At 56.7% G+C, this 27,280-nt stretch overlaps 1 protein-coding gene across 1 annotated transcript; it reads right to left on the bottom strand.

Annotated features, from left to right (window-relative positions):
• Positions 1-1,049: 1,049 nt before the first annotated feature.
• On the bottom strand, positions 1,050-3,530 carry PLA2G3 (phospholipase A2 group III). Its single transcript, XM_086623701.1, has 7 exons — positions 3,095-3,530; positions 2,884-3,016; positions 2,680-2,814; positions 1,994-2,505; positions 1,757-1,886; positions 1,479-1,613; positions 1,050-1,251 (listed from the first exon to the last, which is right to left on the bottom strand). The coding sequence occupies exons 1-7, from the start codon at positions 3,528-3,530 to the stop codon at positions 1,050-1,052; spliced, it is 1,683 nt and encodes a 560-aa protein (XP_086479827.1).
• Positions 3,531-27,280: the final 23,750 nt, after the last annotated feature.

The following is a 27,280-nucleotide window of genomic DNA, read 5'->3' as shown; positions in this document are numbered from 1 at the left end:
CACAGTGGCCCCCGTCCCTCCTCCCTCTAGTGCCCTTGCCCTATGCTTTCTTCTGCCCCTTCCCTGCTGAGACACCCCTCTCCCTTATTTATTACAGCAACTTGTCACCCCTGTTGTGTGCTTAGCAGGTAGGGACCTCCCCCTGCTCCCCACAGCCTGAGCTGCAGCCCTAGTAGGGCTGGGTGGTGGCACAGAGGAGGGCAAGGCTGGTCTTGCATGGTGGCAGGGTACCCCTCATGAAATTCAAAGTGAGAGACCCTTTGGTCTTATGGGAGGAGTGCTGAGGTGGGACAGGAGGCCAGGGCAAGGTGCTGGCAGTGGTGGCGATGGGCATAGAGCGAGTACCACCCCAGAGTTCCCCTGAGATCAAAGCTTGCTCCTTCCCTGCGGATACCACTGTGCCTCAGCCTTGGACATAGTGCAAGTGACAAAATAAACCATCCTGCTCTGCCGAGCTGCACTGTGCTTACTGCAGGGAGGCAGGATCAGCCCCCCTAGGGTGGGGGCCACAGTGTGAACAGGGGGCAGGAGGCTCAGCCCTGGCACCACCTTTTATTTATCTTCTGCTGCACACAGGGACAGACCCCTCCCCAGGGAAGAGCCCTGGGCCTGCCCCCACCTTACTCCAGAGCTGGGAACCAGCACAGACCCCCACCCTCCCTTGCACCCTGCCCACCTCCCACCCTGGCTGGGGAAGGGGGGCCAGGATCACACCACAGTGCTTAGGGCCCCTGCCATCCAATGCCCAGAGCATCCCCCTTGGCCCAGGGCACAACAGGGAAGGAAGATGGCGAGTTTCTCCTTTCCCAAGCCCTCCTATTCCTTTCTCCTTGCCCTTATGCTCATGGATGGCACCCACAGCTCCTTAAGAGGCTTGTCAGTGCCTCTGTCTGCTCCAGCTGTGGCCCCTTCAGCTCCATGCAGTCATGCCAGCAGCCATGCTCAAGTGCCATCCTTTGTCTCAAGGACCAGAAATCGAGCAGCTCCACTCTGTGGCTGCTGCACAGCACATCTTCCTGCCCACACGAGGCAGTGCTGCTCAGACATCGTCAGGACACTGCCTGGCGCTGAGCACCCAGCTTCTGCTCCAAGGCCAGCTGCAGGCATTGCTCGTAGAGGGTGCCACTACTGTCCCGTGTCTTCCAGTCTGGACGCTCAGCCTTGGAGGTGACGTGCAGGGGACCCCAGCGCCTCAGCATCTTTTTGAGATGCCATGCAGGTACTAGCACAGCCTGGGTGGGTGTGATACAGCTGCCAGAGAAGCAAAGCTGCGATCATTAGTGTAACACTGCAGCACTGACATCCATTGCCTTCCACCCCAGCCCTGCTCATGGCACAGCAGGGCAGGGGATAATGCTTGCAATGCCAGCTTCATGCCAAGCCCACAGGACAGCACCTGGCCTGCCAGGGTATCCCTCCTGCCTATGCAGGGTAGGAAGCCCCATCCAGGCCACATTTCCCTGCCCCTCTGCACTTACTTGTGCTGTTGCCCCTTGCCCTGGCTGCAGTCAGCAGGTGGCTCCAGAACAAAGCAGTGTGTGGCGATGCGGTCAGCCAGGACAGCCACCTCCGCGTCACTGAGGTACCTCACTCTACGCAGGAACCGTGCCAGGCTGCGGGCACAGGAGGGCAGCGGTCAGCAGCCACTGGCCAGCATGCACATCCTGCTGAGTCCCACCTCATCTGACCCCAAACCATTTGCACACAGTGCCCCGTGATGGTGGGAAAAGCCCTGCCTTTCCTCCTGGACACACACCTGCGAGTGCAGTTGCAGTGGAAGAGCGTCTGGGTGTACACGTTGTGCAGCTGATACTTCACCTCATGGGGTGCAATCTGGTGCTCGCACTTATCCAGATGCCTGTAGCACCTGCACACCCTGCCTAGGCCTGAGAACAGCACCATGGTGAGGGGCACCCTGGGAACACAAGCCCAGCAGGCTGAGGCCTCAGGACACCCCAGCAGCAGCACATGCTCTGCCCCCCGCACCACTCACCCTGCTGCCTGTGCCCCTCCATGGCAGGCACGGCCACGACACTGGCCCGCTCTGCGCCTGGACTGGGTCTGACGCTGCTGTCTCGAAGGCGGGCCGTGGAGGCAGGGTGTGCTGAGCCCCCAGCCCCTTGCTGTGCTCTTCCCAGCACTTGCCTTCGTCTAGTGAGGTCTTTTCCCAACACGGTCATTGCTGCTGGGGAGCTGGGCTCCAGCCCCCGGTGCGCTGCTGGGTGCCTGGTTGTGGGCTCCGCCTTGTCCTCTGCATCTGTCAGGGACACGGCAACTGTCAGGGACACGGCATCTGGGGCCCGTGGCTGCTGGGCTGTGGCCTGGCGGAGCCCGGGGTTTTGCCCCAGTCCCTGTCGGGGCCGTTTGCGCCCTGCTCTGGAGGACTTCCTTCCCTTGCCGGCGGGCTGTGCAACCGGGCCGCCCGTCTCCTCCGCAGGCAGGCTGTAGCGGTACTGACTCTGCCGCATCATCCTGGCCAGGGGTACTACACTGTAGCGTTCACATCTGGGAACATCACTTGCCATGAGGCCGTGCACACCAGCCCTGCTGCAGCCAAGCTGTGCATCCCTGCAGCCAGCGAGGCAGACAGGCAAGGCACGCTCGGGGCTACTGCAGCAGATGCGCCCAGCTGAAAGGCTGCCACGAGCTCGGGCAGGGGACACTCGCAGGGGCACTCACCCTCCCCACCAGTGCCACTGGACGCACTCCTCGCTCTCCTCCAGCACGAAGCACGGCACCTCCAGCAGGTTGAAGAAGGTGACGCCGATGATGTTGGAGACGGTGTCGTTGAGGGCCAGCAGGCATCGCCGGAACCTGCGGGGCGGACGGGGGCGGTGAGCGGCCCGGCGGGCCCCCGGTGTGCCCCGACCCGGCGCGGCCCACCTGGCGTCACAGTCGCAGTGCGAGACGGTGTGCAGGCGGTAGTTGCGGATGCCGTAGTTGAACTGCAGCGCCGTGATCTGCGCCGAGCACTGGTCGTGCTCCCGGCAGCACCGGTCGGGGCCGCGGAAGAGACCTGCGGGCAGCGACACTGAGCGCGCCCCCGCCGGGAGGACGGGGCGCTCCCGCCCGCCGCCCCCGCCCGCCCCCGTACCCAGCTCACTGGCGTTCCCCGCCGAGTCACCGGCTCCGCACCACAGCGTGCCCGGCAGCGTCCAGCCCCGGCGGCGGCGGCGCGCTCCCGGCGGCGCGGGGTCGGTGCAGGCGGCGCGGCGCCGCCAGAGCGCGGCCAGGTCCCGCCGCAGCGCGGCGCCGGGGGCGGCGGGCGGGCGGCGGGCGCAGGCGGCGCGGAAGGCGCGGGCCAGGCGCGGGTCGCGGCGGGCCCAGCAGGCGCGGAGGCGGCCGCGCCCGGCCCAGGCGCTCTCCACCAGCGCGGCCGGGCCGGGGCCGGGGCCGGCGCCGCCGCTCAGGAACGCCACGTAGCCCGCGCCGCCCGCGCCCGCCGCGCGCCGCGCGCACACGGCGCCGCCGGGCCAGGCGCGCGCGCACGCGCACACGGCCGCGCAGGCCAGCGCCGCGCGCGCCCACATGCTGCGCCGCAACGCGCGCGCCCGCGGCCCCCGCGCCCGGCTTTAAGCCCGCGCCCGGCGGCGGAGCCGGCGCTGATTGGGCCGCGCCGGCCCCGCCCCGCCCCCGGGAAGGCGAGCGGGAGCGGCGGGGGCAGCCCGGGCACCCCCTTCCTGTGCCCGCTGCCCGGGCATCCCCTTCCTGTGCCCACTGCCCGGGCACCCCCTTCCTGTGCACCCTACCTGGGCACCCCCTCCCTGTGCCCGCTGCCCGGGCACCCCCTTCCTGTGCACCCTACCTGGGCACCCCCTCCCTGTGCCCGCTGCCCGGGCACCCCCTTCCTGTGCACCCTACCTGGGCATCCCCTCCCTGTGCCCACTGCCCGGGGACCCGCTTCCTGTGCCCACTGCCTGGGCACCCCCTCCCTGCGCGCACTGCCCGGGCACCCCCTTCCTGTGCCCACTGCCCGGGCATCCCCTTCCTGTGCACCCTACCTGGGCATCCCCTTCCTGTGCCCACTGCCTGGGCACCCCCTCCCTGTGCCCACTGCCCGGGCATCCCTTTCCTGTGCCCACTGCCCGGGCATCCCCTTCCTGTGCCCACTGCCCCGGCACCCCCTCCCTGTGCACACTGCCCGGGCATCCCCTTCCTGTGCCCACTGCCTGGGCACCCCCTCCCTGTGCGCACTGCCCGGGCACCCCCTTCCTGTGCACCCTAACTGGGCATCCCTCTCTGTGCGCACTGCCCGGGCACCCCCTTCCTGTGCCCGCTGCCCGGGCACCCCTCGCCCCAGCAACTCCATCCGTGACCCCTTCGTGCCAGTCACGCCCTGCCCAGACATCCTCCGCTGCCATGCACCCCCGTGTCAGACTGCCCCCTGGCTGTGCACCCCCAGTCCCGTGCACCCACCGTCCTGGGCACTCCCCATCCCGAGCACCCCTTGCCCGTTCACCTGCTGTTCCGGGCACCTCATCGCAAGCAGTCTCTGCCCATGTGCTCCCTCCCTGGGCATCCTCCACCTGGAACCCCCGGGACAGGCACCCCCTGTCAGGTAGAACTCTGTGGGGCAGCCTCAGCTCCGTGCCAGTGCAGAACCCCTGGGATGCCATAGGGGTACGTGCATGTGTGCAGGTGCCCGCAGACCTGCTTCGTGAACGTGTGTACCCCTCTGCGTGTGCGCGCACACGTGCGGGTGCCTGTGTCCCGTGCATGCCCAACCATGTGCACACGCCTGCGCGGGGCATGGGCATGTGCGTGCACATGGATGCTGTGTGCAGCACAGGTCACGGAGCTGCCATCCTGCCCAGCCCCTGCTGAAACGGCCGTACGGTCCAAGGACCGTGTCGAGGCGGGTGTTGAGTATCTCCAAGGATGAAGTCTCTGCAGCCTCCCTGGGCACCAGTACAAAGCTGTTTCCTGATGTTCGAAGAAAATCTATTGTGTTCCAGTTTGTGCCCATTGTACCTTGTCACTGGGCACCACTGGGCAGACCCAAGCTCTGTCCTCTTCGCCCCCCCCTCCCTTGCAGGTATTTCGCTACATTAATAGGATCTTTTTAAACCTCTTCTGCTCCAGGCTGAGCAGGTGCAGCTCTTGCAGTCTCTCCTCACAGAGCAGGTGCTCCAGTCCCTTCACCACCATCATGGCCCTTGGCTGGACTCACCCCAGCAAGTCCATGCCTCGCCTGGGTGAGCCCAGGCGGGAGAGGACACGGCGACGTGTCCCCCGCTCCTCCCCTGCCCAGTGCTCTGTGCGCAGCACTCCGCCCAGTGCAGCTGGGGCCGCTGGTGGCCTCTGCCATGAGGACACATCCCTGGCTCGTGCTCAGCCAGTGCCCAGTGGGATCCCAAGGTCTGTCCACACAGAGCAGCTTTCCAGCTGGTGACTCAGCCTGTGCTGGTGCACTTCCCACCTGGGAATGGGGGTCTCTTTTCCCTGGAAATACCCTGGGAGCATGGCTGGGCAGTGCTCACCCCCCACCTCACATTAGAGGGGGCAATGTTGCTCAGGGTGGCTGGTGGTTCTGGGAACTCGCATCCTGCTGCATCGCTGCTGCATCCCAGAGGGATGCTCGCCCTGCGCCGGGATCCAGCTCCATCTCTCTCTGCCAAAGGGGAGCCGGGAAGAGACTGGAAAGGGAAAGAAGGAAGCAGAAAGAGCCACCACGATTCCTCCGCTGCAGCTCATGCTTCCAGAGCCAGGCTGGGGTTTATTCACTTGCCTGGGGTGACGCTCTGCCCTGCCGGGGTTCTGCGTGCTGGGTGGTGGAGGGGGCACGGTTTGCAGAGCCCTGTGCACCAGGAAGTGCTGCAGGGCCGCCGCGGGGCTGGCAGACAGGGTTTGGCAGCAGAGCCTTGTCTCACCTTATCAGGATTTCCCTGGCAGCATGAACAGAAGCCAACGCCACAGACAGTGCAGAGTCCACTCTGCAGCCGTGATATGGCCGCTGTGCACCGCCAGTGACATCACCTGAGGTGTTGCAAAGGTCTCCCAACTGCTGTGTCACCCGGCGGGGCCACCTCTAGGCTTGCATGGCCCCTGTCCTGTGGAAGGGCATTTCCACCCTGGCATTTCCAACCTGGAGGTTGTGTTCACCAAGCAGGATCGGGGCTGGTGTGCTGGCACTGGGGAAGGGCTCTGCTAGGGATGTCCTGGCCCCAGAGGAAGAAGCATTCAGCCACCCTACTGGGAACCACAGAGCCCTCCTGCTGCAGGCTCTGCCACACTGCCCTGTGCTCCTGTCCCCTCGCTCCCAGCGCACTTGGGGCTGCTCCATGCCAGGGCTGTGCTGGCAGCCCCGTGGGGGCCACAGAGCCTCATGCTGGCAGTGCGGTGCAGCCTTGGCTGCCAAATGTGTGAGCGGTCAGGGACTCAGGACCCAGTTTGGGTTGTCTGGCAGATAACAGGGGACAAGGAGGGATGCCTGGTGCTCCAGCCTTCACCCCAAAAGCAGCTGGCAGGAGGGACGTGGCTGGACCCGCACCGCAGAGCACCCCGCTGTCTAACCGGGTGATGGCTGAAGGCCCAGGGTGCTGGCCAGGGTGCAGGGCTGAGCCCTGGGCTGCCTGCCCTGGTGGGCAATGCTGGGCAGCCCTGCACCTGGCTCTGCTGACGTGGCTCAAGGCTGCAGGCAAGGCCAGCACAGGGTTCAGATGCCAAGGGCTTGCTCTGCCCGCGCTGCCTGCACTGCTGCAGCGTTAGGGCACCACGGAGCCTGCAGAGGGGGAGTGCTGGGCTCTGCTAGAGATGCCAGCAGCCACGGTCCTGTGTAGTGAGGGTGGCCAGCAGGTCCTGGGCTGGGTTGGCAGGAGTGCAGTGACCAGTTGGTGAAGTGATTCTCCCCTCAGTGCTCTGCATGCCATGTCCCATTTGGGGCTCCCCAGTACAAGAAGGATATCCCGTACTTAAATGAGGCTGATGGAGGCTACCCAGCTGATCAGGACTGGAGCTGGGCTCCCTTGGACTGGAGGAGAGGAGGAGAAGTGGGACCTCATCCGCCTTGAACTCCAGGTCACAGCAGGGCTCGTTCCTTCTCCCTCTGCACCCCAGGCCAGCACGGGCGTCAGGGTGATGCCTCCTATGGGGACATCCTGCAGGCAGGGGCTGGATGTCCGGACTGTGCAGGTGACTGCTGGACCTGGGGCCTTGTCCATGTCACAGAGCTGACACATCCCTGACTGTCCTCACATCCAGCCTTGCCTTTCACCCCACGCCATGGGTGTGCAGGCATGCTAGCGTGTGTACCATGCGTCCTATTTGTTTCCCCACAGGAGGGGGACCAGTGGATGGGGGGCACAGCTTTCCCCTCTCTGGAAAAGGGGCTGTTACCCTGCCCAGGGCAGAGCCAGAGGAGCCTGAGCTTTTCACAGTGCAAGCATGGAGGCAAGATGGCTCTGCAGAGCCCCGGGCAACCCCAGTCAGGTCCTGCATGTAAACACCCAGTGGCTCAAGGACCGCCGTGGGACACTGCCCTTCATGCAAGGCGTCTCCAGTGGTATTGCTTAAGGAATTGCTGCAGTACTGGATAGGAGCCTTGCTGCTTTCCATTGCTCTAAGCTGGGACTTCCAACTTTGTAGAGGTAAAAAAAGAAGAAAGAATGGACACGTGTCCGTCCTGTAGGGCATCCAGGGCATCCACAGCTCTAGACACAGAAGACAGAGAAAAAACCTTATATGAGCAAATTTCTTGCAAAGGTTGGATGCCAAAGCAAGAGTTGGAGTGAGCAAATGGAAGATGCAGTTATTTCACAACTGAGCTGAGGTTATAAATTCAAAAAGCTTGCAGAACTAGGAAAGACTCTTGAGGGCTAGTGTGGACTCTGCCATGCACCCACAAGTCCCTCCATCCCCTGTTGGGACATTGTCCTGGTTTTGCTGGGATAGCATCATAGAATCAGTTTTCTGTTCAGAAAAGCTGCATTTCTAAAGCAAGCCGCGTTTTTAAGAAGGCTGCAGCCCCAATTCGGTCAGAACAAAGCTGATAAGGCACTGGGGTTCAGTTTGTAGGCAGCCGTGGTTCGCTGGCTACGTAGTGGTCAAGGACTTTTCACCTTGCCTTTGCTAGCGACCCGGATGTCCAGGAACCTGGGGGGAGCGTGGCCAGGGCGACTGACACCTAAACTGGCACAGGGGCATTCCGTACCATGTAATGTCACGCTCACTATGAATCAGGAAGTTTGCTGGGGACGGCCTCTCTCTCTCTCAATGGTTGCTGCCCCCGAGGGTCTTACCTGCCATTCTGCCCCCAAGGCCTACTCTCTCTCTCTCCCTCGGGACTGGGGTTTCAGGCTTTTCCTGCTCTAGGATCACTAGCTGGGAATGGGCTGGACACTGGTCAACGGGTGGTGAGCAACTGCACCATACATCACTCATCTGTATATATTATTATTATTATTATTATCATCATCATCATCATCATCATCATCATCATCATCAATTTTATTTTATTTTTTTATTTCAATTATTAAACACTTCTTCTCTCAACCTACGGGTTTCTTCCTTTTCCCAATTCCCCGTCTCGAGTGGGGAGGGGTCATTGTGTGTGAGTAGCTGGATACTGTTTAGCCTTGGATATGGGCTAAACATAGACAGACATGGTAGGCTGGCACCCTCTGGCCAGCAGCCAACATGGCCTCTGCCTGGGTGCAACCACATCCATCACCTGCCTCTGCCTAGGAGAGCCTGGACTGAGCTGTGGCTTCGTGTCACATCTTTGTCTCAACTGCGTCCCTTCCTTTGGCACCAAGACCCCATGCCATGGCCACCCTGCCGAGCTTCTGCGGGCACCCTCAGCACACAGCAGCCACGAGTGCCCCCAGTGCCTCTGCCCTGGCCCGCTAGATCAGGGTGGCTGGGCTGGCAGGAGCAGAGCTCAGTCTTTCCATCAGCTAGTGGCACTGGGATGTGGTGAGAGTCAGGCTCTTCTGGTGCTTTCATGGCATCTGTCTGCTCCCTGGCTGCCATCTGCGACCAGAGGCCGGGGTGCTAGGCTCGACTTGCCTGTGCCCTGGCTCTCAAGGAGAACACTGTTTTATAAAATCATGGAATCATTTTGGTTAGAAAAGACCCTTAAGATCATCGAGTCCAACCATTCACCTGGAACTGCCAAGTCCACCACTAAACCATGTCCCTGAGCACCACATCTATACATCTTTTAAATACCTCCAGGGATGGTGATTCAACCCCTTCCCCGGGCAGCCTGTTCCAATTCCTGACCACCCTTTCAGTGAAGAAATTTTTTCTAATATCCCAACTAAACCTCCCTTGGTGCAACTTGAGCCCATTTCCTCTTGTCCTATTGCTTGTTACTTGGAAAAAGTGATTGACACCCACCTCGCTCCAACCTCCTTGCAGGTAGTTGTAGAGAACGAGAAGGTCTCCCCTTAGCCTCCTTCTCTCCAGGCTGAATAACCCCAGTTCCCCCAGCTGCTCCTCATAAGACTTGTGCTCCAGACCCTTCACCAGCTTCGTGACCCTTCTCTGGACACGCTCCAGCACCTCAGTGTCTTTCTTGTAGTGAGGTGCCCAAAACCGAACACAGTATTAAGAGGCGCAGCCTCACCAGTGCCAAATACAGGAGGACCATCATTTCCCTGGTCGTTCCGGCCACACTGTTTCTGATACAAGCCAGGATGCTATTGGCCGCCTTAGCCACCTGGGCACACTGCTAGCTCATATTCAGCCAGCTGTCAACCAACACCCCCAGGCCCTTTTCCTCTGGACAGCTTTTCAGCTGTTCTTCCCCAAGCCTGTAGTGTTGCGTGGGGTTGGTGTGACCCAAGTGCAGGATCCAGCACTCAGCCTTGTTGAACCTCATGCAATTGGCCTCGGCCCATCGCTCCAGCCTGTCCAGATCCCTCTGTAGAGCCTTCCTGCACCTCAAGCAGATCAGCACTCCTGCCCAACTTCGTGTCATCTGCAGACTTACTGAGGGTGCACTCGATCCTCTCATCCAGGTCAGAGATATTCAGGCTGGGGTTGCACTGGTGTCCATAAGTGCTCAGCCCACCCTGGGGAAGGACAGGCAGGGCATGCTCTGCCTGCACAGCCAGGCCCATGTACTCAGCCCCAGGCCCTGGGGATGTCGAGCTGAGGTTGGGAAGTGGGGTGCACCTGGAGCCCCTTAAGGAAAGGGTCATTCCTCTAGAATATATTTTCTAATATAGGTTTATAGAAGAAGGGATTAAAAAGAGGGAATCGTCACTCTTGCAATTGCCACTTTCTCACTGCAGAAGCTGAGCTGACTCCATCAGCTATTTTCAGTGCAAGTTTTGGCTGCAGATATGATGGAGAGTCAAATCATGCTCCATGGTCATCTGTGGGTCCTGTAGCTCACAGAAGTCCTCTCCTGCCCTGGATCACTAACCAGGAGTACAACCTCCTCATGGCCTTTTCCAAGGGTCATGGAACACTGTGAAGTTCCTGGGCAGCCTGGTATAGGTGACCCTGCTTGAGACAGAGACTAGACAATCTCCACCCTCATCAAGGCAGTGTGCTGGGCTTCTGGAGTAGCTTCCAGCAGTAACCAATCATGGTCTCTATTAAACATCCATGTCTATAAGAAAACACAGAAAGCCCCAAGACATACGAAAAACAAAGATGAAAACTACCCCAAAACCTCCCCAAGACACCCAGGTTCTTTGTAAGAGGTCAGATCCTGATGCTAGGAGGAAATTCCCACCATTTTCTGTTTTTCCTTAGCCCCTAGGCAATTCTCAGTGCCATTGTGTACTTGGTTTTACTGCCCTGGTGAACGCCTTCATTTAAATTATGGGAACTACATAGAAGGAAGCAGCTCCGCAAGCAGGAGCGGGTACCTGGTTGATACATATCACTCACTTACAGGTGAAGGTTGGGTAAGTGGTGAGCCAGAAGGCCCTGGGTTGACCAGGGGCAGCAGCTCAGAAGCAGAGACCCACTTGTCAGCATGTGTCAAAGCTTGGCAGAAATCATGTGGACTGGCAAGCTGGGGGGCAGAAAAAGTCACAGAGTTCAGGCACTTCTGGAAAGCACAGTCTCCTTTCTTTTGCTGTCCAAGGTAAACCGTGTGCAGGCATTTTCATCTCTTTGGAAATGAGATGAAGGGATGAAAGCAGACTGACAAGAGAAACCATTCCCATATGCTCCAGGTTTGCTTAACATTGTGTACGTTGGATCTGATTGTGAGCTTCTACAATTGATGGGGAGGTTTGGGTGCCTACAACGGGCACCCAAATTGTGTTGTATTGTGCTAGGTGAATAATTAACCCGCAGAATAAGGCTAACAAGTCACAGCATGTTCGTCTGTACTACTCCCAGCATGGGCAGAGTTGGGCTTGGCTGAGCAGCCAGCTCCACCTGGAACACAGCAGCCCCATGGGGTCCTTCTGCTGGCAAGGCTGCAGACTGTCTGCCCTGGACCACAGCCATCCATGTCACACTAGCATCATCATATGGCTCAGCAAAGGGATAGCAAGTGCAGACAAGCCTAAAAGCTTGAGGTTTCCTCCTTTAACCCCACACATCTCCCAGTAAGGCCAGTTTCCCCGGTGCTGGTAAAGGAAGTAGTCAAATTTGTTTGGCCTTGGGCCCCAGGGCTCCTTCCCACTAGAGCTGAGTCTGGTGCAATCAGACCCTGGGCTTCTCCTGATTCAGTTCAATGAAATGGTTGTTGTGGTTCCTGTTTGCAGCTCCAGCCCAGAAACAAGGCAGACGATACACGCAGATACACAGGCACAAAATTTCTTCAGTAATTGCTACAGAGGGCGAGCCTGAAGAACAGCCACGCCACAGGGCCTCCAGAGAGGAAGCTGCAGATGTTTACCAGCAGCAGGATGAGGTCAGCTGTGTCCAAGGGTGTTAAAGGGTGTCAGTAGTGACAAAGCAGGGCAGTAACACAGAGCAGCAATTCATGGAGCGAGCTCTGGCGCCCAATGACAAGGCGACATTGCTGGCACAAGGGATTGTGTGAAAGGGACCTAGTCTTGGGCATTTCATTGTCCCTGGCCAAAGACGGTGTCCTGTGCCACCATCAGAGTTGGTGACTCTGCAGTAGCACCACAGTTTCATGAGTTGCAGAGAGAACCCATTGATGGTGAGTGAACCTGGTCTAGAAAACCACCAAGTTAATTGGCAAATCCAGCTTATCTTCCAGAAATCTGCTATTGAAGAAAGGGCAAGTGCTGGTCAGAAAGTGGCTTGTTTTCCTTTTGGATGCTCACAGTACTTTGAGCATTGCTTTAATTCTTCCGGGTGTTCACGTCAGTCAACTTGGAGGGCCAGGGCAATTTCACAAGCTCTCAAGCCTTGGGACTGCCTTTACCACTGCGGCCACATGACGTGTTTAGTCACCCTGTAACCACTCACCCTCTGGGGCCAACAGTCACCTCTTCTGCACTCTGTGTCAGAGGTTCTCTGGGCAGGCCAGGACAAGGTCTGATTTTCATCAGTCTCTTTTGGATTCATACCATGATCAAAGCGGAGCTGGCTATTTTTCTTGGAAAACACAAATAAAAACCCAAAAGGAGCCCCATGAGCATTGCAGCACACCTCCATCCTGCGCAGGGATCCAGCCCTGTCAGAGCTATGTACTGGCATGGTCTTCCTAATTTCTATCGCACAAACACCACCCTGAATACTCGAAGATGGAGAAGTTGTGAGAAGCCATAGCTTCTATTTCACTCAAACTAGTGACGATGCACAACTTGTAAAAGGCCAGGTCCTCAGCTGAGGGTGGTGACTGAGAGCAGAAACAGCAACTCTGGCAGTAGAGTCCAACGCTCCACCTTTATTGGGTGCGCGGCCGGGCGGCAAATGGCGGCTCCTTCCTGACGGAGCATCACGCCTGCAGCCTTTCCAAGCCGGCCACGTATTGCACAGGGCAGAAGAGCCCCAGGTGACCTCATGCATGGAGGTCCTTGAGGTTCCCCTGCCAAGCTGGCCCAGGGAGGAGAGGTGAGCAGAGCGAAGTCAGCTGAGCTCATCCGAGCTCAGGCGAACGGCGCAGAGCCGAGCCGAACGGTGCTGAGCTCCGCGACACGACCGAAAGGTTCCGAGCTGAGCCGAGCAGTTCCGAAGCGTTCCGAGCTGAGGCGAACAGAGACGAAAGTTTCCGAGCCGAGCGGAGGTTCGGAGCAAAAGGTTCCGAGCAAATCCGACTCCAAGCGAGCCGAACGCTCCTGAGCCGAGCCGAGCCGAGCCGAGCCGAGCCGAGCCGAGCCGAGCCGAGCGAAAACGAGCCGCGCCGAGCCGAGCCGAGCGGAGCCGAGCCGAGCCGAGTGGAAACGAGCCGAGCGGAAACGAGCCGAGCGGAAACGAGCCGAGCCGAGCCGAGCGGAAACGAGCCGAGCCGAGCCGAGCCGAGCCGAGCCGAGCCGAGCGGAAACGAGCCGAGCCGAGCCGAGCCGAGCCGAGCCGAGCGGAAACGAGCCGAGCCGAGCCGAGCCGAGCCGAGCGGAAACGAGCCGAGCCGTGCCGAGCGGAAACGAGCCGAGCCGAGCCGAGCCGAGCCGAGCCGAGCGGAAACGAGCCGAGCCGAGCCGAGCCGAGCGGAAACGAGCCGAGCCGAGCCGAGCCGAGCCGAGCCGAGCGGAAACGAGCCGAGCCCAGCCGAGCCGAGCGGAAACGAGCCGAGCCGAGCCAAGCCGAGCGGAAACGAGCCGAGCCGAGCGGAAACGAGCCGAGCCGAGCCGAGCCGAGCCGAGCGGAAACGAGCCGAGCCGAGCCGAGCCGAGCCGAGCCGAGCGGAAACGAGCCGAGCCCAGCCGAGCCGAGCGGAAACGAGCCGAGCCGAGCCGAGCCGAGCCGAGCCGAGCGGAAACGAGCCGAGCCGAGCCGAGCCGGTTCGGCCGCAGCAGCACGGGCGGGCAGCGCTGCCTGCGGGCGCCGTGCGGCTCCTGCAGCCGCCGGTGGCGGGGGGCGGGATCCGGCCCCTCGGCCCCGCGCACCGGGCGCTGCCGCTCCGCGTCCTGCTCCGCCCCGGCGGGGCCGCGCGGGCTCGGATGATACCCGAAAAGTCGGTGCAATTGAACTGCCCGAGACTCGTTTCGGAGCTGCAGAAAGCAGGCATGCGATCATGCATATTCATAACGTGTTTACATATTCCTTGTTATTCTCTTAATTTTGTCTCGCTTTACATGTAAATTCCTCCGCATGCTCAGTTCTCTCCTCTGCCCCTTTCTTTTGGGTCTGGGGTATGTTCAGGGCAGGTGGTCCGTGAGTCGGTGGTCCCGATCTCCCCTTGCCAGAATTACCTTTTCCCAAGTCGCTGCTGCACATGTTCACAGCTCAGAAAAACATGGGAACGAAGTTGATCCGTTCTCTGGGATGTTCCCTCCAAGGGCAGACGGCTCTGGATAAAGAGTCTCCCTTCTGATCACTTCTGGCAGCTTCAAGGATGCTCATCTCGTTGTGTTCCTTAGGGGTGTGCAAACCGCCTACTAAACCCTTCACGAAATTCTCACCCAACAATTGTAACCCCTTCATTGCTGGGTGGCCCTGGGGACGGGAAGCAGCGCGGTGCCGCTGCAGCTGCGGCGGGGACAAAGGCACGGGGGAGAAGGGGTGGGCTGGGGTGAGGGTGGGTGCCGCGGGAGGGCAGCGGGGCTGGGTGGGCTCTGGGCAGCACCGCCCCGGGCTGTCCCTGGCAGCATCTTCCCAGCCCGGCTGCCGGGATGTGGGAGGCTGCCGGGATGTGGGAGGCTGCCGGTGCCTGCTCGTGCAGGGAGGAGCGGAGGAGCTGGCACAAGGGGCTGGCCAGGAGGTGAGGAAGGGCAGCTGCCAGGCGTTGTGCCGCCTGGGGACACTCGGGGCTCCCAAGGGGCTGGGCCGGGCTTCCCCCCTTGTCCCCCCGTTTCTGTCAAGATTCGTGCTTTGACTCCATGTTGCCCTTAAGCATGTTTTGGGTGAGCTTTGCTTCCCGCTCGGCCAAGTTAACACTGGCTTTGCTGTGCCAGAGGAACAGGAATCTGTTCTAGAGCTGCAAGCAGGAGCTCGTGGGTTCTGGCATTGGGATCTTCCGAGCTTGCTCCTGCCAGCTTCCGAGGGGACTATAGCTGTGGAGCACCGTCGGGACATTACTCTTGGGGAGAGTGTTCACTCCTGTTTCTGGGCAACTATGTTGGCATGATTTTCTTGCATAATGCCCACTGGATCTGCAGTTGCTGTTTCTCTTGGCAGGCTATGCTGCTGCTCTGCCTGATATTGTATACCGGGCTGAGTGAGGGGAGGAGCCATGTGTCCAGGTAAACTGGAGGTGGAGAGGACCTGTTCTTGCATGATGAGTGAGCTCTTGGTGACAGGGACTGCCCCTTGGGTTTGCATTTGTGTGATCCCTGTGTGGGACCCAGAGCCAGTGTAATTGTAATAAATGGTCATGTACTCTGTGTGCATAAGGGAATGACAGTCACCCAGGGTTTCACATCGAAGCTAAAAGGCCCTGCTCTGGGACAAGGGGGTTGGAGCAGACAACGTCCGGAGGTCCCTTCCAATCTAATTCTCTTTTTCGGGACAATATGCTCTTTGGAAACACTGACCCTACCTGACAGATTGTCGGAATCACAGAGGGTCTTGGAAATCTGTCCCTAATATGCACCAAAATCTCTGAAAGGTGGACACACTGTTTTTCTTTCCACACAGGTTTGTCATCTGTTTGAATACTTGAGCTCCTCCCACCTCTCCTCATGCATCCCGTACTCCCAGACCCTGCTCATCTTGCAGGCCTCCACTTGATTTGCTTCCCTGTGTCAGTGACCTTTTTTTTATGCATTTATCTGCTAGCCCCAAACTGGACAAAGTACTGCAGGTGGAGTCTCACCAGGGCGGTGCAGTTTTTGTGAGGCTCCACATTAACTTTGTTTGTCTCCAGACTCTGCTTACCCTCTATTGGGGCAGAGATATTATTTTTTGGATAATAAAATACAGATTGTTATTCCAGGAGCTTAAGACCGTCTCATTCCCTGTAGGTTGGCATGAATTGTAGAATCATAGAACGGTTTGGGTTGGAAGGAACCTTAAAATCATCTAGTTCCAACCCCCCTGCCATGGGCAGGGACACCTTCCTCTAAAACAGGTTGCCCAAAGCCTCATCCAACCTGGCCTTGAACACTGCCAGGGATGGGGCAGCCACAACTTCTCTGGGCAACCTGGTCCAGTGCCTCACCACCCTCAGTGTAAAAAATTTCTTCCTTATATCTAATTGAAATCTGCCCTCTTTCAGTTTAAACCCATTGCTCCTTGTCCTATCACTACATGCCCTTGTAAAAAGTCCTTCTCCAGCTTTCCTGTAGGCCCCCTTTAGGTACTGGAAAGCTGCTATAAGATCACCCCGGAGCCTTCTCTTCTCCAGGATGAACAGCCCCAACTCTCTCAGCCTGTCTCCAGAGCAGAGGTGCTCCAGTCCTTGGATCATCTCCGTGGCCTCCTCTGGCCCCGCTCCAACAGCTACGTGTCCTTCTGATGTTGGGGGACCCAGAGCTGAATGCAGCACTGCAGGAGCTTTTTATAAGGGTGTGTAGTGATAAGACAGGGGGGAATGACTTTAAACTGAAAGAGGGGAGACTCAGATTAGATATAAGGGAGAAATTTTTTTCATTCCAGCCACGATAGTCTACTGTTAGTCTCCACTCTCCTTTAGACATTTGCACTGGCCATATGGGGCTGTAAAAAGGTGAGCTGGTCTTGCTTATCACTCCTTGGCTCTCCTGTTAGTGAATCAGCTTATGGACAGGAATCATGGAGTCTCGATTGGTGCGATATTGCTGTTGGTGCTGTTTTAGTAGTGATCAGCACCTGTTGTCCTTTGACCCTCAGTAATCTCACAACAGAGGGTCCTCTGAGAGACCGAGTAAAGTAGAGAGCTGTTTGTTCCTCTGTCTCCAAGGCAGCTATACCAAAAGCCCACCAATACCTCTGTGGGTCCTTGAAATACCCTCTCTTAAGATGGTCGATGCCAAGGATGCGCAGAGCCTCTGGGCCAGTCACAATGGGATGCTTTTGCCACTCCTTCACAGTTAGGCTGACTCCAGTCAGCTATCGAGACACCCCTGTCACTCCAGAAATATAAATGTGTTCTTCCCCTATAAAGTTCAGTGGCATCAGAGAGCATTGGGCACCAGCGTCCACTAAAGCCTTATACTTCTGATGTGCTTCACCAGCAAATCCACACAGTCCAGTAAACTCGTTTGTCCCTTTCCTCCACCTGGCTGGAGGCAGGGCCCCTCTAGTACTGGTCGTCATATCCATCACTCACTCCTTGTGCAGGAAAATCACAAGAATTAGGATCAAGGAAAGGATTAAGAATAAGATTAGCTCTCCTATTCGATCTGGGAAACTGCTTACTGGAGACTGGAGCAACAATTTTCCTGGAAGAACTTGAAAAAGTCCCTATTTGTAATTGTTTTTCTCTGCAACTTGCATACTTGTGGCTCTAGAGCTAAGGCAGGATTTCCCTCCGACCTTCTCATGTCTTCATGATCCTGCAGGTAAAACCATGGCCTGCCCTGTGGTGTATACCATTTCTCTTGAGCAGGGGATTGCTTGCTCCTAATAGCTGAAATACTGGTGCAGGTGGGGAGTAGGATATATCTTCATTAAATCCCCAGAACTCCTGAGACTGTTTCTCCACAGCTGAAATGTTCTTGGACAGTTTCTCAGATAGTTTCTCCACAGCTGAGATGCAGGCCTGTAGGAAAGTACTCTTCATATTGCCAGAGTCGGGTAAACACATCACCCATGGGTGACACATCTCTGAAATCCATTACTGTCAGTGAGTTAGAATATGATGGTGGTGTGTTCTGTAGAACCTTCCACCACATGGGTCGTGTGCACTGGACTTCATCTGGATCTTTGAGTAGCCGCACGTTTTTCAGATCATAATAAATGGGCTCCCACACAGTTAGTTCCCACAGGTACTGGATACCTCTCTCTGTGTTGACCCACTTGCCTGGATTACACGCAATCTATTAAAGGGATAACTTTCCCTCACACCTGGCAAGAACTGCCTCCAGAGGCTGTGGGCTTGTGCACTTTTTCCAATCACTTTATCAGTGCCCCCTTCCCTAGCAAGGGATCCTAGCTGCCTGGCTTTTTTACCCTCCAAATCCATGCTACTGGCTCTGTTACCCCAGCACCTGAGCAGCCAGGTGACAATGTGCTCACCTTGAGGACAGCTGTAATCTTTTCCTATATCTTGCAGCTCAATCAGGGATAGAGATAAGGTGGTTACTGTCTCATTTATGAGATCTTCCTCTCCCTTCAAGAAGCCCCCATGCCAAGTTCTTGCTTGGAGGGAATTGTGGAGTTCTTCTCCTTCCAGTTCTTGTGATGGCCCTGCTTTAGGGCAACCTGCTTCCTCACTGTATGCTTCTTCTTCCTATTCTTTCTTAGGAGAAGCTTCTTCATCCCTTTGTAAATGTGCTGACTTTCATGCCCATTTCCTCTGCCATATAGAGGCAACTGGTAACAGCATGAATCATTCAGTGCTTCCAAGTAGGGAAGCAACCAGTGTAACTGGTCACAAAGTCCGCCAGATGGCACCTAAAGCAAAGACACCTGCCTCAAGCCCGACCCGCTCCATACCACTGAGCACAGGTACAGGATTGGTCCCTCTACCTGTGATTTTATCAGCAACACACAGCCCAACACAGCGATACTCTTCATCAGCAAAATAATATCCCTAATACTAATCCAACACTGTCGTGGTTTAGCCCAGCTGGTAGCTCAGCAACCACCCTCGCGCTCACTCACTCCCCCTTGGTGGGACAGGAGGAGAAAATTGGAAGAAAAAGAGTAAAACGCGTGGGTTGGGACAGGGACGATTTCATAGACTAGTGCAAAAAAAAGAGAAAAGAGTAATAACAACAAACTAGGGTTTTCTATTTGAGCCCTTTGTGTGATCAGTGCAACCCATTTACTCCACGTGGCATCAGTTGCATGATGTGTGGAGGGGACTCTTCCTTTGAACATCCAGCTCAGCACCGGCAGTCGGGGTGCCAGGAGGAGCTGCGCTTCAGTACCAACCGCTTCTGAAGCAGCTCGGGCTCCTTCATACGCTGCCAGTATCTCCTTTTCAGTTGGAGTGTAGTGGGCTTTGGATCCTCCATACCCCTGACTCCAAAACCTGAGGCGTTGACCTCCAGTCTCCCCTGGTGCTTTCTGCCAAAGGCTCCAGGTAGGACCGTTCTCCCTGGCTGCGGTGTAGAGCACGTTTTTAACAAACATCTTGTCCTTCCCAGACTGGCCCAAGGGCTACTGCATGGACAATCTCCTGTTTAATTTTGTTCAAGGCCCCCTGCTGCTGCTCAGGGCCTCATTAAGCTTCTATAGGTATGTAGGGGACAAAAGGAAGTCCAAGGAGAACGTAGGCCCCTCCGGAAGGATACTGGTGCTCTGGTTACCCGGGACATAGAGAAGGCAATGAATTTTTTGCCTCAGTTTTCACTGATAAAGCCTCTTGTCTTACCACCCAAGCTGTGGAAAGAACTAGCAGGGACTGTGAGGATGAACCACTGCCCACTGTACTTGAAGAGCAGGTTCGGGAACATCTGAGGAACTTGAAGGTGCACAAGTCCATGGGACCTGATGAGATCCATCCGCGGGTCCTGAAGGAACTGGCGGATGAAGTTGCCAAGCCACTGGCCATTGTATTTGAGAAGTCGTGGCGGTCTGGCGAGGTCCCCGATGACTGGAAGAGAGGGAACATAACCCCCATTTTTAAAAAGGGGAACAAGGAGGACCCGGGCAACTATAGGCCGGTCAGCCTCACCTCTGTGCCTGGCAAGGTCATGGAGCAGATTCTCCTGGGAACCATGCTAAGGCACATGGAGAGCAAGGAGGTGGTGGGTGACAGCCAACATGGCTTCACCAAAGGCAGATCGTGCCTGACCAACTTGGTGGCCTTTTATGATGGGGTGACAGCATCGGTGGACAAGGATCGACCAACGGATATCATCTACCTGGACTTGTGCAAAGCTTTTGACACTGTCCCGCACGACATTCTTCTCTCTAAACTAGAGAGGCATGAGTTTGATGGATGGACCACTCGGTGGATAAGGAATTGGCTCAATGGCCGCACTCAGAGAGTAGTGGTCAACGGCTCGATGTCCAAGTGGAGACCGGTCACGAGTGGCGTCCCTCAGGGGTCCGTGTTGGGCCCGGCCCTCTTCAACATCTTTGTCGGTGACGTGGACAGTGGCATGGAGTGCACCCTCAGCAAGTTCGCCGATGACACCAAGCTGTGTGGTGCTGTCGACACGCTGGAAGGGAGGGATGACATCCAGAGGGACCTCGACAGGCTGGAGAGGTGGGCCCGTGTCAACCTCATGAAGTTCAACCAGGCCAAATGCAAGGTCCTACATCTGGGTCGTGGCAATCCCAGGCACAAATACAGACTGGGCGGAGAATGGATCGAGAGCAGCCCTGAGGAGAAGGACTTGGGAGTACTGGTGGACGAGAAGCTCAATATGAGCCGGCAATGTGCTCTTGCGGCCCAGAAGGCCAACCGCGTCCTGGGCTGCATCAAGAGGAGTGTGGCCAGCAGGTCGAGGGAGGTGATTCTTCCCCTCTACTCTGCCCTCGTGAGACCTCACCTGGAGTACTGCGTCCAGTTCTGGAGCCCCCAACATAAGAAGGACATGGACCAGTTGGAGAGGGTCCAGAGGAGGGCCACGAAGATGATAAGAGGGCTGGAGCACCTTTCCTATGAGGACAGGCTGAAAGAGTTGGGGCTGTTCAGCCTGGAGAAGAGGAGGCTCCGGGGTGACCTTATAGCGGTCTTCCAGTACCTCAAGGGGGCCTACAGGAAAGATGGGGAGAGGCTGTTCAGGAGGGCCTGTTGTGATAGGACAAGGGGTAATGGTTTTAAAATAGAGGGAGGTAGATTCAGGTTGGATATTAGGAAAAAATTTTTTACCATGAGAGTTGTAGAACACTGGAACAGGTTGCCCAGAGAGGTGGTGGATGCTCCATCCCTGGAGATGTTCAAGGCCAGGTTGGATGAGGCCCTGAGCAACCTGATCTAGTTGGAGATATCCCTGTTCCTTGCAGGGGGGTTGGACTAGATGACCTTTGAAGGTCCCTTCCAGCCCTAACCATTCTGTGATTGTATGATTCTATGATTCTATGATTCTATGATTCTATGATTCTATGATTCTATGATTCTATGATTCTATGTACAATCATTCTTCTTCCGTGTCACCTGGTAATGAGGGCTCACAACTAGGCTGTAACTTGGAACGTGCATCCTCCAAAAACCCACAACGCCTAGGAAGGCTTGCATTTCTTTAGCAGTTGGTGGAGACATAGCTGCTATTTTGTTGATCACTTCCACTGGAATGTGATGATGTCCATCTTGTCATTTTATTCCTAAGAACTGGATCTCCTGTGCAGTCCCTTGACCTCCAGAAGGATTTGAACTATTTTTTTCCCTTTCTTAAAAACTTCTTCTGCGGTGCTGCCCTATATAACGATGTTGTCGATGTACGGCAAATGTTCGGAGCTTTGCCCTGTTCCAGGGTAGTCTGGATCAGTCCATGGCAAATGGTGGGGCTGTGTTTCCACCCCTGGGGCAGTCGATTTCACGTGTACTGGACACCCCTCCGAGTGAAAGCGAACTGTGGCCTCCCCTCTGCTGCCAAAGGTATCGAGAAAAACGCATTAGCGATATCAATTGTGTCGTGCCACTGCGCTGCCTTTGACTCCAGTTCATATTGGAGTTCCAGCATATCTGGCACGGCGGCACTCAGCGGCGGTGTGCCTTCATTCAGGCCATGATAGTCTATTCCATTAGACTGTGCACTGGCCATATGGAACTGTTGAAGGGGGAATGAGTTTTGCTGATCACCCCTCGGCTCTCCAGTTGGCGGATCAGCTCATGAATGGGGATCAGAGAGTCTCGGTTGGTGCGGTATTGCCGCCGGCGCACCGTCGTGGTAGCAATTGGCACCTGTTGTTCTTCAACCCTCAGCAATCCCACAACAGAAGGGTCCTCTGGGAGACCGGGCAAGGTAGACAATTCTTTATTTTCCTCTGTCTCCACAGCAGCTGTACAAAAAACCCACCGATACCCTTTTGGGTCCTTGAAATACCCCCTTGTGAGGTAGTCTATGCCCAGGGTGCACGGGGCCTCTGGGCCAGTCACAGTGAGGTGCTTTTGCCACTCGTTCCCGGTTAGACTCATTTCAGCTTCCAAAAGAGTTGGCTGTTGGGATCCCCCTGTTACTCCTGAAACAGATGGGTTCTGCCCCTTTTTGTTTTGAAGGCATTAGGGTGCATTGTGCACCGGTGTCCACTGGATCCTTATATTCCTGTGGGTCTGACGTGCCAGGCCATCGAACCCATACAATCCAACAAATCCTCTTATCCCTCTCCTCCCCCTGGCTGGAGGCAGGGTCCCTCTAGTCCTGGTCATTGTATTCATCGCTCACCTTTTGTAAAAACGAACTAGAAGGCCGCTCAAGAGGATCAGAGATGGGGTCAGCCCTTCTATACTCTCTGGGGCGCTGCCCGCTGGAAACCAGAGCAACATTTTTCCTAGAAGAATCCCCTTTTGTGATTGTTTTTCCTTTCAGTTCCCGTACCCGTGCCCTCAGGGTCGAGGGAGGTTTCCCATCCCACTTGCTCATGTCCTCTCTGTGGTCATGCAGGAAGAAACACAGGTTACCGCATGGTGTGTGCACTCTGTGTTGCCTCTCTTGATCAGGGAAACTCTTACTTCTAACAGCTGAGACACAGGTCTGCACAGCTGGAGAGTGGGACGTGCTCTTTGAATTGCTGGAACTCCTGGGACAGTTTCTCCACAGCCACAATGCAGGCCTGTACGGAGGAAGAGATACTTCCTTTGTGTTGCTGGAGTTGACCAGCCAAGTCTGGCACTGTTCGTTCCCCACCTTCTCTCCATGACATTACTGCCAATCAGTGGCATACGATGCTGGTGCACTCTGTAGAAATTTCTGCCACATGGACTGGTTGCACAGGACTTCGTCTGGATCCGTCCATAACTGCTCATTATTCAGGTGGTTGTAAATCACCTCCAGCACGGCTAACTCCCTCAGGAAGGCGGCTGAAATCCATTCGCATATCTCACAGCTCCCCCTGGGATAGAGATCGGATGATCACAGTCTCATGTTTGGGCTCTGCCTCTTCCTCCTCCTGTTCTCGTGATGACCCTGGGTCATCTCCATCCCTCAGAAGCGAGCCGATTTCTTTATGCACTTCTTCTGTACAGGGGCGACTGATACGGCAACAGGTGGGTTCTCCAGTTCAGCTGCAGCGTCCGTCATTCCGTTAACAGATCCAGGGACCTCCTCTTCCCCTCGAGGGTGCCGAGCAGTGTCTGCCAAGGCAGCTCGGCAGACGTGGGCCAGGCCCCAGCACATTGCACTGATCTGGGTCTCCCAGGGTGACAGCCCACTTTTTCCAAACATTCTATCGGTTTTTCAGGATTTTGCACTTGTTCAGAGATGAAGTTCCAAAACACTGGAGATACCAACTGCCTCAGGCGTTTGCCCATGCTTTCCCCCACACCCTGCCACTCCTGACGGTGTGGCCTCAGAGAGCATCTCCCTGTGACACGTTAAATAGTTGGTTAGCCCCAGACAAAACCTGAAACACCTCCGGCAGGCAGAGCATTAACACCGTGCTGGCTAGGACACTCCCAGAATACTAAAAATCCGCAAAGACCGTAGTAATTAGCCGGAACGCGAAGGGTGGGGTGAGGAACTGGGGGAAGGGACCCTCCCCTGCCTTTCCCAGGGACTGGGCATGGTCACTGGCAAACAGGAGCGGTGGCAACTGAGATATGGGCACGATGCCAACGCCACTGAGATATGGGCATGATGCCAACGCCACGTACAGGGACCAGCCCTGCCGTGTGGCAGCGCTGTGATGGTGTCATAAACCGATAGGAGACAGGACAGCACCAGGAGAGCCCGACGCTCTCCCAGCGGGGATGGACAGCCCCGCAGTGAATACGTGGGGCAGGTAAACATTTCCATAGCACAGCCACAGCAACAACCGAAACGACGTTGTGACCGGCCACCGTGTAACCAACACCACAAACACGTGTAACAAGTCAGGTTTTTAACACACTCTAGTCGAATTTTGTCGTTACGCCAACGCTTTGTGCCCCACGTTGGGTGCCAAGAAGGACTGGCATGGCTTAGCCCAGCTGGCAGCTCAGCAGCCACGCTGCTGCTCGCTCACTGCTTCCCACCCCCGGTGGGATGGGAGAAGAAAATTGGAAGAAAGAAAGTAAAACACGTGGGTTGGGATAAGAACGGTTTAACAAAACAGTGTGAAAAAAACGAGAAAAGAGTAAACCCAAGGATTTAATAAAACAATGTAAAAAGAAACTGCGAAAACAATAGTGTAAAAAAGAAATCAATAAAAGAGTAAAAACCCCAATAATAATATTAATAAAAGACAGCAGTACCAAAGGAGTGGTACAAATGCTCACCATGCCGATCTTGGAACCCGGAAGCCGAGTCAGAACGATGGGAAAAAGCCCCTCCCTTGGCTGGCTCCCTCAGTTCATAGTCTCAGGGCATGGAATAGCCCAATGACTAATTCAGTCGGTTGCCCAAGCTGTGCCCCCTCCCACTTTTCCTGTGGAAGGTTAACTCTATCCCAGCCAAACCCAGGGCAGTGGTGGAAGTTTGTTAAATAATGATTGATTTCTGCTTAGGAAACAGTCTTCGATCTGTATTTAATTGGGAATTGGTTTACTTGAACAGTGAGCCCAAGAGCTCCAGGAGAAAGGTAAATGGCATTCAACGAATCCGACAGATGGGGCTTGTTCTGGGCCCCTGAAGAGGCAGGACGGGAGCAGGACCATCCAGACAGCAGACATTGTGTGCAGCTGTGTCGTGACAGTAACGACCACGCTCGGACGTCTGGCAAACGTCCCTGGCGCGTGTGGACCTTATGGATGGTGAAACATTGAACGCCTGCACGTGGCATAAATTTAAAAGCTTACGTACACAAGTCATGTACAGTGGTTTTGTTTTCGCGGAGTATAAATCCCGGCAAGCTCCGGGGCTGGCCCAGAAGCCTCACCTACAGGTGGACGCACCGTGTAGGAACTTCCCAGTTCTTCCTGAGACTTCCTGAGAGACTCCTGGCACCGGCTGCAATGGAGCTCCCCAGCCAAAATGTGGGCCTGCATGATGACATTAACGTGGTAATTGGTGATGTATCCTTTTCTTACTCACTGTGACGCTTCACAGCAATGATTTGATGAATTGCTCATATTGCTTTCTTCTCATATTCTGCATGAGCACTAGTACCTTTTCCTTTTATCATATTCCATGTTATTCTCCTTTATTATATTGTAATTTAATGAACTACGTTTACTTTTACATTTAATTTTGAGTCCGTTTTCACTTGGTATCCAGCCAGTCAGCAAAACAGTGAACAAAGGCAGCTGCTTGTGGGAAAAGCCTCCTGGAGGGGTGAGCTTGTAAAACAAGCTGGGGGCAGGGTGTGCTGGGGGGGGCTGTCCCGCAGGCAGCGGCAGAGGCCGGGAGTGATGCTGTCTGCTCAGGGCGCTGCACGTCTGAAGGACACCATGGGTTTGTGCTTCTTGGTCCTGCTTTATGAAGATGCAGCCATTCAGCTGTGGAAAGTCGCACCTCTGCCTGGCTTAGCAGCACCAGCAGCACAGTGCTCTCAGGATGCGTCTTGATCTTGGCTGCTCCCTTGGAGCGCTCAGGGTGTGGATGGTCTGAGCTACCAGGGAACGGATGGAGGGTTCGCTGTCTTGCCGTAAGTTCTGAAGGGCTGTGACAGAAAGAAACAGAGCTGAGGTGAACTGCTGTGTCTGCAGAGACCCCCAGCATCCCCCCCAGACCATGCTCCCTACTCACCCCTGCAGATCTCAGCCACCTTCTCCTCGTGACGGTGCCTCAGGGGCCGCGCGGCAAGCCCTAAGCACAGAGCTCCGTCAGACCCCCCGCTCCCCAGCCCGCTCCCAGCAGCACAGCCCCCAGCCCAGCCGGCTCGGCTGCACGCCCTGCTCCCCCTCATCGGGGCTGACCCCAGGCAAGACCAGTAGCCGAGGGCGGTGGGACTGGGCAAGGTGGCCACCGAGCCCACCTGTGCGGGCAGGGGTGGGAGAGGGAGGCCAAGGCCCACATGAGCAGCGGGGCTCGGACAGCCACCGGGCTGCTCTCGCCACTGGTGCAGCAGCGGGAATGGGGCCAGGCTGCCAAAAGGGAGCCCAGGGGCTGTGGCTCACCGAGGAACTTAATGGCCGCCTCTCGCAAGGAGATCTGAGCATCGTCCAGGTACTGCAGGCTCTGATCCAGGTACTCTTTGACCCTTCTGTCCTTCGCCAGCTGGAGAGAGCACATGGGTATGGGCATGCCATAGTCCCTGCCCAGCTGGCCGGAGCAGTCCCTCCTCCCAGCACCCCCCTCGTCGCTGAGACCCCTCCCTGCACCCAGTGAGAGGGGTGTGGAGAAGAGCCCCTGGGGCTCTGTTCTTTGGACAGGGAACAAGGATGCAGCTCCAGGCTCCGAGCTCCAGGCTGGAGCAGGGAAGGTGCAGCTGCAGAGCCCACAGCCCAGACACAGGGTCAGCTCTTGTCCAGCTGGGCCCTGGGGCTTGGGGGCTGTCCTCACCAAGCACTCTCCAATCCTCCAGGTCTGCTGGGTTGGCACCAGGCATTTGAGCTCCTTCCACTTGAGGAACTTTGCTGCAGCGAGGAGGGCTTCCTTGGCGGCCTGCAGAAGAGCAGTAGCTGGAGATGGCACCATGGCCTGGGGAAGGAGATCTGCCATCCCCCTCCCCTGGCTTTGTTCCTGGGGTGGTCCTGCCTGTAGGAAGCTGGGGCATGGCCTGGTCCAGGCACCACAGGTCTCTTGAGCACAGCCCTGAGGGTGAGGGACTGAGGCTTAAAGCCTCCGACACCTGCAGGGACAGCAGGGAAGCCTGCAGGGATGTGCCCATTCCTATCGCGGGCCACGGGCTGCTGCAGAGCCCTGCTGGACCGGGTGGGGCAGGTGTTGGAAATATCCGTGCCAGCTCCTCTGCCCCTGCTTGCGCTGGCTCTGCAGGGACCCTTCCCAAGGGCTGCGCTGGAGCAGGGCTGAGTGGAGGGAGCGTAGCTGGGAGGGGACCCCACCTCCCCTTCCACCTCTGCAGGAGGCACTGGGGGATGAGGAAGGCAGTGGTGGGACCGGTGCAGGGTCGGAGAGGAACTCTGCCCTGTCTGCAGTGACTCGGGCAGCCAGACCCGAGGTGATGCACACTCCCAGAGCCCGACTGCCAGCAGCTCTTGCCGCTGGTGCCCAGGGGGTCA

Source organism: Tauraco erythrolophus, chromosome 19 (assembly GCF_009769465.1).
Source record: "Tauraco erythrolophus isolate bTauEry1 chromosome 19, bTauEry1.pri, whole genome shotgun sequence".
NCBI lineage: Eukaryota > Metazoa > Chordata > Aves > Musophagiformes > Musophagidae > Tauraco > Tauraco erythrolophus.
The sequence above is the reverse complement of the archived record's forward strand: the minus strand, read 5'-3'. Positions and strand labels throughout refer to the sequence as shown.

Excerpts from the sequence above, each read along its gene's own strand:
- PLA2G3 (XM_086623701.1), bottom strand. The coding sequence starts at position 3,530 with ATGTGGGCGCGCGCGGCGCTGGCCTGCGCGGCCGTGTGCGCGTGCGCG. Across the intron at positions 2,815-2,883 it reads CACTGCGACTGTGACGCCAG|GTTCCGGCGATGCCTGCTGG; the intron begins GTGGGCCGCGCC and ends TCCGCCCCGCAG. Across the intron at positions 1,887-1,993 it reads GGAGGGGCACAGGCAGCAGG|GCCTAGGCAGGGTGTGCAGG; the intron begins GTGAGTGGTGCG and ends TGCTGTTCTCAG.